Genomic DNA, 9,860 nt, shown 5'->3' with positions numbered 1-9,860 from the left:
ACATGTCATCTGCCTGGTTAAAAACGCACCTGCGGTTTCAAAGCGAGTAAAAAAAAAAAAATGCATTAGACACTAACCATAATACGATTCCCAAACGAATAAATTCGATGTCATGATCGCATGTTTTAATTTCGACGTGAAAATTTCTTTTTTTTTTTTGACACAGACACACAAGAATTTTTTAACAGGAATTGACACCACCCCCCCTTGACACCCGCATCAAAACTATCGAAAAATAAACTAGGTAGTAATAAGTTAAAAAAATATAGAAATCCTACACACATACACGCAACAAACATACACACAAAGAAAGGGAAAAGTATCATGATTTTCAGATGCACACTTCCTTCAAGATCCGCCTACAGTTTGCTTAAAACACAGTTATTTGAGAAAAGAGTCGGGTGGACACTGTAGAAAGAAAAAAAAAAAACAACCCCAAGAAAACCAATCAGGGCTCCGCTTCCCTCCCCTGGCCAATGGCAGGAGTCACATTGTTGTCAATTTTTTGTCTAATGGAAACGTAACGGGCAACAATAGAGTGAGTGAGAGAGGGGACGCGCTGGAGATCTGTAACTACTGACAACTCTCTCTCTCTCTCTTTCTCAGTGTTACTGTCACACGTTCAAACTTTTGCTTAGGGGGGGAAAAAAGCTACCTGTGGACGCTTAGCTTGCGCGTGGATTCGGATCCGGGAAGAGTTTTTTTTTTCTTTTTCTTCCCCTCTCTTGCTTTATTTTTTAAGTAATGCTAAAACCAAACGAAAGAAGGTAACGAGCTTTAGGGGACTTGAGAGTCTGAGCTGGACTTGGAAAGGTGACGGTAGGGGAGACGCCGGGTGTCTCTTTCGAGGCAGGACCTGGGAGTCGCACGAAGTCCTTCTCGACTTGCTGTCGGATATTGACGCGCAAGGGGATCGTTTAAGGTTCTAGTTTGTTTTGCTATTTTTTTTTTTGTTTGTTTTAAATATTTGAAATCAGTGCTGAACAAAAAAACAAATCTGTTGTAAAAAAACGAAACTAAACTCCTGCTAGTTAGTTCGTGAAAGGGAATGTGTAAAATCTGACCTCCGGCAGATTAATCTTCCTGCTTAAATGCTGGGTAACCTCTCTCTATAAGAGTTAGTAATTTTATTTCTTGTAGAAGCAGCACAGATTAAATTTGTGGCTATTTTTGTACCAGTGAGATGCAATTTAAATAGAAAAAGGGAATCTGGTTGGGGAAGGGACGAGCTGCGTTGAATCTCAAGTGCAAGAGGGAAAGACTAGTGATGGAATTTGATCTGTCTTGCTGCTTTTGCAGTTAACATCATTTGGGCTGAAAAAGACAAGACCCCCAAATATTTCCAAGCAGAGAAAGCAACATTTGCTGGGGAGGGGGAGGGGCTGGCTGGTACTAATCAGGGCCAAGAAAGTAGCTCTGGGCTATTTCCTTCGTCTTTTCGGGGGGAAGGCCGACTAGGTGTTATGATGGAGCTGAGATCCGAAATGCCCGGTGCCCCCTCGGGTCCTCAGGTGTCTCACAGCGCCGCGGCGGTGGCCGCCGCCGCCGCCGCTGCCGCGCTGCCGGTGACGGTGGCCGGGAGTCTCCTGCGCGGGCCTCCGCTTCTCCTGCGGGCGGCCGAGAAGTACCCGCGGACGCCCAAGTGCGCGCGCTGCCGAAACCACGGGGTGGTGTCGGCGCTGAAGGGCCACAAACGCTACTGCCGCTGGAAGGACTGCATGTGCGCGAAATGTACCTTGATCGCCGAGCGCCAGCGCGTTATGGCAGCGCAGGTGGCGCTACGCAGGCAGCAGGCGCAGGAAGAGAACGAAGCCCGGGAGCTGCAGCTGCTTTATGGCACCGCCGAAGGCCTGGCCCTGGCTGCGGCCAACGGCATCATCCCTCCTCGGCCGGCTTATGAGGTCTTTGGAGCCGTCTGCAGCGAAAGCAACGCAGGTAAGAATAGGGGTGTGGGATGGGGGGGGGGGGGGGGGGCAGCAGGGTTCACTTTCAATTGGTAAGACAGAAAGCCCAAGTGCAATGCATTCGATTCATTTTGTATAGTTCATTTTTGTAAGAAAGGTGATTTCAAATTCAATACAACACCTTGCTTCCGCTCGTCTTTTTGCACGATGAATGTACAGCTCTCTGGCACTGGTTTTAAAAGAAGTCATTCATTTTGGAAATGTTTCAATTGTAAAATTCAGACTGTGTTATTAATTATGAAAGAAAAAGGAGAACAGTTTCATGTTTGACTGCATAGATTATTAGTAGTGAGAATTATGATTATAATTATTGCCATTACTTCTACTCAGCTGAACCCCCGAGCTCAGAAACTGATGTTTGTTTCTCCAGATGGCTCTAGAATCCCTAATGCAATTAGTTAAAGCAAATACGTCTTCTGACCTACTTTTTTTGCAACTTCCTAAGACAGAAGAGGACCAAAGGCTACTTTTTCAGTCAATAGTGTGCTTGCCTGCATTGTTAAGGAAAGAAAATTCAGGTCCTGCGGGAAAGGAGCTGAGCTTAGAGGCCCTGGGGTCTGGCAATTTTTAGTCATTTTAGTGCATTTTGGACAGTAATAACATTCCACCCTTTCATTTTAAATTGTTGCTTGAGGAAGTGTACCTGTTATGAAGTTGTCCCTGGCCTTAGTAGAAGTATCTCGCTTCATTAGTTTGAAAGGTTGTCTCAGATTTCCTTCCTATTGTTGAGAAAAGCATTTTTTTTTTCAATATATCCTATTGCACACATCACTAGAATTTTTATGTTCACCCAACTAAAAGTTTCCCTTCGGCCTATCTCTCATGGCTTTCATGGTTTTCCTGTTATCAATAGAAATCAAACAAAATAAAACATGGAAAAGAAAATAAGATGATACCTTTTTTATTGGACATAACTTAATACATTTCTTGATTAGCTTTCGAAGGTTGCCCTTCTTCGTCAGATCGGAAATAAGCAAATGTGCTAGCTGACAGTGTATATAAGTGAAAACATTCAAGCATTACTATGACAGTAAAATAGATACCATTGGAGATTCTACATGGAATGTTGCTACTATTGGAGATTCTACATGGAATGTTGCTATTCCACTAGCAACATTCCATGTAGAAGGCTGCGCAGGCTTCTGTTTCTGTGAGTCTGACGTCCTGCACCTACCTGCAGGACGTCAGACTCACAGAAGCAGAAGCCTGCGCGGCCACACTGGTGATCCGCAAGGGCTGACTTGTACATGGAATGTTGCTAGTGGAATAGCAACATTCCATGTAGAATCTATAGAAATCAAACAAAATAAAACATGGAAAAGAAAATAAGATGATACCTTTTTTTATTGGACATAACTTAATACATTTCTTGATTAGCTTTCGAAGGTTGCCCTTCTTCCTCAGATCGGAAATAAGCAAATGTGCTAGCTGACACAGTGTATATAAGTCACTATATAAGACTTATATACACTGTCAGCTAGCACATTTGCTTATTGATAACCTTAAGAGTGGACTAACACGGCTACCACACTCCTCTACTTAAGATGGTTTTCCTGGAAATTAAAAGGTTTCTCAGGCAACTTCTATTTTTTTTCTTCTCTGAATAACGAATAAAAATGTTCCAGTTGGGTCGCAGCCTGCTGACTGACCTTTCTCGGGCAATTTCCAGTCCCAGTAATTTTGGCCTTGTTCTCTTACAATCAACCAACCGAGGCCTCAGACGCTGTCAGAAGAATCTCAACGACCTGTAGATTTGTCGCTTTCATTGTTTTACATTTTGATATCCAAGGTCTGATGATTGACTTTTACATTTTAGGAGCTTTTCTTATTTTCCAGAACATTCTCATTATATGAAGCTTGCATAGAACTCCTTTGCCCCGTAGGTCCATAATAAACAGTCTGGTAGAGTTAGTTATACGCCTTTCTTAATCTATTTTGAAATGAGTTTGTTTCTCTGAAACTTGGGCGTTAAAGGCTTGCGGTTTATTCATTTAGGTGTACTATGGTTTATTTTTTATTTTAGTGGAATAGGGGAAATACTATTGACTCCATAATTTGGGGAAAGTTTACGGGCCAATATTTCAGCTTCTTGTGGCAATAATTACACCTACTCAATCATCAAAATTCTAGTTGACGTTTAAAGTACAATCTTGTAATAGCAAGTAAAATAGTTGGTGTTTTAAAGTAAAATCTTGTAAATCAAGTAAAATCTCGATGTTAACCAATTTACTGAAGCAGAAACAGAAAGCAAGAACCAAATTCACTCTAACTATTGATGTATTCGTTTAACCTTCGCTTTTTATTTATTTGCTTTATATATATTTTTTTGTATTTGACAGAATCCAAGCTCCAGAAGTTTGATCTATTTCCCAAAAACCTGCTGCCGAGGTCGCTCACGCCTCACCAGTCTCCAGCTGTGGGAGGGAAATCCGTTTCCACCGACGGCGAGTCCGTCTCGGGCAGCGTCCCGGGAACCTCTTCTCCAGATGTGCGCCAGGGCTCCGGCTCCGAAAACGGGGACGGCGAGTCTTTCCTCAGCTCCCCCATCTCTAAAGTGCTGAAAGAAGGGGAAGACAGTCCGGGCTCCATCAGCTCCCTGGGCTCCGATTCTGGGTCGGAACCCGAGAAGGACGAGCAGGACCCCTCTCCGTCTGCAGGGGCGCGTCAGAGGACCCCCATTGACATCCTGACCAGGGTGTTCCCCACCCACAAAAAGAGTGTCCTGGAGCTAGTCCTCCAGGGCTGCGGTGGCGACGTGGTTCAGGCTATTGAGCAAATACTGAACAACAGGGGGCAGGAAAAGGGCACGGATGAGACCTGGTCCAAGGAGGGAGCTCTCCAAAGCCTTCAGCCTTCCCCGTCATCTACTCATAGACCTTTGATAGCTGGAGCCATGACGCCTGCCATTGGTACCCGATCAGCCTTCTCACCCCTGCAACCTAATGCGACCCATTTCGGAGCTGATGCAAATGCCTACCCCTTGGGGACCCACCTGGGACTGAACCCTTTGCGCTTTGCCTACTCAGCTCATAGCAGAGGACTCGCCTTCATGACTCCTTATTCCACAGCCAGCCTGATGCCCACTTTAGGCTTTCGCCCGCCCATGGACTACGCCTTCAGCGACCTGATGAGAGACAGATCAAACGTGCACAAAGAGCAAGTGTATACCAACGGATTATACGGCCCGATGGTCAACAACACCCCTGAGAAACCATGAACGAACGCAACCAAGTTTAGGTCAACGAACAATTTCAAGAACCGAAATTGCTTTCCTGTGCGGAGCCGTTGCCAAATGGCCGTCTAATCGGGGACGTTTGAAAATGATATTTTAAAAATTGCACGCATTTGTAGACGCGAAAGACAAACAGTTCTGCTCAACAACAGCTCTCTGGGGCTGTAAAACGAACATCTTATCCCAGTTATTGATAACTGCCAAATTACAACGAAATCTTGATGCAAAACAGTAATATTCGATTTTGACGTGTTCCTTTCCCAGTTTCTGGTTCTAACAAAATTAAATTTGATACCTACAGATGGCACTGAATCTAACCTTTTGGACAAAGCATGACAATAATTGTGAAAAGGTTAAAAAGTGCGCTTTCCTTGTTAAGGTATTCGTCATTCCTTTTTGGCTTACAACCATAAGCATGGAGGCCATTGGTGCATTGTGAGTTTTTTTTTTAATATTAAAAATCAATATATATACAGGCCAATGTAATGTTATGGACTTTTAAGTTATTAATGTACTTGTAGATGAAACTTCGCATTAAAATGAGCAAAGGATTAGAAAGTCGCGGTGGATTTACAAAATGTAAACTTGTTACACAATTTTGTATATAAGGTTGCCTATTAGGAGATTTGTAATGTTGTACCTATAATTGCCCCAGCCATCTCAGATTAATAATTCTGATGAACTTTCCCCATTGTGATTTAAAAAAAAGTTTGTTCTTGGTTAATTTTGTACCTAGTAAACCTTTTGTTGTTAACATTTATGTTTCATAGGGCCGCTTAGAAATAAATGTTATTTTCCAAAATCAGTGCAGTTTGTACTTGGGAGTTAGGGATGGAAGACGAAGTCCTCTGGAAAAAAACCACACAATAGCAAATAAGAAAACATTAATCTTTTAAATTAACGAATGAAAATTAGGTTCACTTTAACAAATGTCATTGCGGCTTCCTTAACACAGTTACAGATTATAATCTCAAACCCTGAAATATAACAAATCGAAATGGTGATATTCCAGTCAAGATCAAAATTACTCTTTTTTTTTCTGATAAAATGGAGTTGGGTTTTACACGTTTTTCAGCAAGTGTGCCTGTGATTTACAAATCCTCGGCTAGGCGTTTCTAATTCCTATTCAAGATAATACATTTAAGCGAAATCTCTCTCCCTCCCTCATTACATTTTAACTATAAATCGATTGTTTAATTTTTTAGACCAGTTTTTTTGTTTTTACAAAATTATTTCAGTTATAATAATGCAACTCTGAAATCCCAGTGTTCCTTGGGATTAATCAATGAGATGTTTTAAGATATTTTATTTATTGCATTTGTATCCCACTTTTTCCCACCTATTTGTAGGCTCAATAATAATAATGTAACGCATGTATCCAACTGCTCTCCACATGACGGGCTCCAACTGAAACAGGATTCTCTCCCACTAAACTTCCCCTGACTTTCCGAAGTTCCCATTGATTTAGGGCCCTACTTCCCCCAAAGCTTTGTCCATAAATATCAAACGGGGAGAAAACCTTTGAGAAAAGTAGGTTTCTGCGAACTGCAGAAATCTAGTTTCACGCCAACATTTTGCCGCTCTTACAAACCACCCGAAATCCAAGCGAGTATATAGTGTTCGCGTGAAGGCAAACTTTGCGCGGCATTTTGAACTGTTACCTATGAAACTGGGGCGCTAGGATGTCCCAAGCTCTTTTTTCCAAAGATGCTGCTATTCCCAGACGGATCGTGAAGTGGACGCAGGGAAGCCAGGTTCACAGGGAATTAGCTGGGAAGTGGAAACACCCCACCCCCCACCCCCCGCAACGCTTAAAATCCGTAACATCAGGGCACCTCGTCTGTCCGTGAAGGCAATGATCTGAAATGCAGTCTGAGGAGTTTTTTTGACTGCCGGGGTGGGAGGGGTTGGCTCAGGAAAGGCAGCTATTACTGCCCCACACCGCTGAAATTCAGTGCCTGGCTGAAATAAAACTGTAAAAAAAAGCTCCTTAAATGGGTTGGTATGGAAACCTAATAATCCCAGCAAACTGTTCCCTGGCGCAGCTGGACTCTTTACTTTCTCACTTCAAATATAAGTGTGTAAACAGTGCCTCCGATCTGCCAGCGCTCTTCCCATAATCAGTTCAGATATTGGTGTGTAGAGGAGAAAAATGTGTCAGCTTAGGCGTTACAGAAAAAAGCCCAGGGGTAAAAATCAAACACATCCCAGGGAGCGAGGAGAAAAGAGATGCAGGGTCTTGCCGCTACCGCTGCTTCTGTGTTTACTCTCACCACTTACACGCCAGATGCGATTTTAAGAGCGCTTTTACCTGTAGGTAACTTTGCACCTTTGTAAATAATGAGCGGCTAAATCCTCAGCGCTGGGTAAACTTTTAAACGTCTCGGGTTCCAGGAGGCGCCGAAACGTAATACCGCCGCGAGAAAACGCTTCAATAAAGGAAGGCTTTAATAGTGACCTAATTTGATTGCGGTGCCTAATTCCACTTTAATTAGAAAAAGTAGGTGTCTGTTTGGTTATAGAGAGCCGGGGTTAGGCTAGAATGGGGGGGAGGGAGGATGGACTTTGACCGTCTGAATAAACCTTTTCTACGTGGTTGATTTCGCACAGATGAAACGGCCAGGCCTTGATCGCGACATCCCTCCCAATTTAAGACACATTTAATGGATTTTTGAAGATGTTGACTTAATTTCTGTCTTCTTTTAAAACGCTAATAGAGAGGGTGGGGGGGGGGGGGGAGATGTTTGACAACATACGGGGTTTCTTTTTAATAGGCAGAGATTGCGTATTTGTTACTGAAATGTCACTTTTTAATACACGCGTATCTCTACTTAGATAAGCTATTTTCTTCTGACATGCAACGGGATCACACACTGAAGAAGGTGATCTTATATTTAGAAATCAAATTAACCCCCCCCCCCATCATAATTATTGAAGAAAAATGTTTCAGTGCTTAAAAGTTCCCTCCCCCCTAATGTATGAAATTATTTTTAGAAAGGTTTGCATTACTTTTGACATAAAAATGACTGTGCTGTGATTTTATTTTAATATGCTTGGTCACATATTACGTTCATGGTGACATAAACACATTCCAATCTCCATTTTGCTTTCCTTTCGGTGTCCCCCTGTCCTCCCGTGAAAGCAGTTGCGTGAAATCTCTTCCTCCCTTGCGCGCGTGAAATTTGACATTGCAACAATTATAATCCACATTATGCTCGCTATGATTTTTTTTATTTAAAAATAGCGAACCTATTGCCATTATCGGAAACATGTTTAAACAGAATGATCAGAAACGGTATTTACTTGAACTGCCTACCGGGGATGACTTATAATCTGTGTGTTAATTAAATTCCAAACGATTAATCGCAGCTCTGAGTTAAACTTCAGGGACAAGGGAATGGAAGTCTGTTCTAGGCTGCGCGGTATAAATCAGCCGTCATTTACCACTGGAGCAAGATCAACCGCACCGTCCACTTGCCAAACACACTGACATTCCCTGGGCTGAGGGGAACTTCTCTAGAAATGCAGCAGTCCCAGGTTATTCTTCTGTCTGCACTTTTTAACAAAGTCCCTCATAGGTTTTGTACCATTCAGAACGCTTTTTTTTTTATTTGTCTCACCTAGAATGTAAACCGCTTTGAAGCCTGGAAAGGGGATTTGATTTGAATTATTATTTCAACTTATTTTTACCAGATACTTTTGCTTTGACTACTGAAGGATATGAAAATGGGAAAAGAACGTTCCATCCGCTACCTGCACCTGGTAAAAGCAGAAGGGGGAACAACCTTGCAGCTGAATATTTATTTTGATGTCATAGAAAGGGGGGGGGGGGGAGGAGGTTACTTCTGTTTATTGCTTATGTGAAACTGAACACTGGAACTCCTGTTAAAGGGTGGGGGGGGGGGGGGGTTGCTTTTTTTCTCTGCTTTGAGTGGCATAAGTACATAAGTAATGCCATACTGGGAAAAGACCAAGGGTCCATCGAGCCCAGCATCCTGTCCACGACAGCGGCCAATCCAGGCCAAGGGCACCTGGCGAGCTTCCCAAACGTACAAACATTCTATACAATCAAGCCATTGTGACATCACTAATGAGGTTGGCTCTTATTGGTGGAATGAGCCACTATGACATCACAATAGGTTAAATCACTGCTCTATGTAATAAAAGTGAGCCAAGTAGAGGACATAAGTACATAAGTAATGCCACACTGGGAAAAGACCAAGGGTCCATCGAGCCCAGCATCCTGTCCACGACAGCGGCCAATCCAGGCCAAGGGCACCTGGCGAGCTTCCCAAACGTACAAACATTCTATACAATCAAGCCATTGTGACATCACTAAAGAGGTTGGCTCTTATTGGTGGAATGAGCCACTATGACATCACAATAGGTTAAATCACTGCTCTATGTAATAAAAGTGAGCCAAGTAGAGGACATAAGTACATAAGTAATGCCACACTGGGAAAAGACCAAGGGTCCATCGAGCCCAGCATCCTGTCCACGACAGCGGCCAATCCAGGCCAAGGGCACCTGGAGAGCTTCCCAAACGTACAAACATTCTATACATGTTATTCCTGGAACTGTGGATTTTTCTCAAGTCCATTTAGTAGCGGTTTATGGACTTGCTCTTTAGGAAACCGTCTAACCCCTTTTTAAACTCTGCCAAG

The 9,860-nt window shown here is 43.0% G+C and overlaps 1 protein-coding gene across 1 annotated transcript; it reads left to right on the top strand.

The window, feature by feature from the left end:
• The first annotated feature begins 1,484 nt into the window (after nucleotides 1–1,484).
• Nucleotides 1,485–5,181, top strand: DMRTA2 (DMRT like family A2). The gene is made up of 2 exons (XM_030205598.1): nucleotides 1,485–1,935; nucleotides 4,304–5,181. Exons 1-2 carry the CDS (start codon nucleotides 1,485–1,487, stop codon nucleotides 5,179–5,181), a joined length of 1,329 nt encoding a protein of 442 aa, XP_030061458.1.
• The last annotated feature ends 4,679 nt before the right edge of the window (nucleotides 5,182–9,860 follow it).

Source organism: Microcaecilia unicolor, chromosome 6, assembly GCF_901765095.1.
Source record: "Microcaecilia unicolor chromosome 6, aMicUni1.1, whole genome shotgun sequence".
NCBI lineage: Eukaryota > Metazoa > Chordata > Amphibia > Gymnophiona > Siphonopidae > Microcaecilia > Microcaecilia unicolor.
The sequence above is the reverse complement of the archived record's forward strand: the minus strand, read 5'-3'. Positions and strand labels throughout refer to the sequence as shown.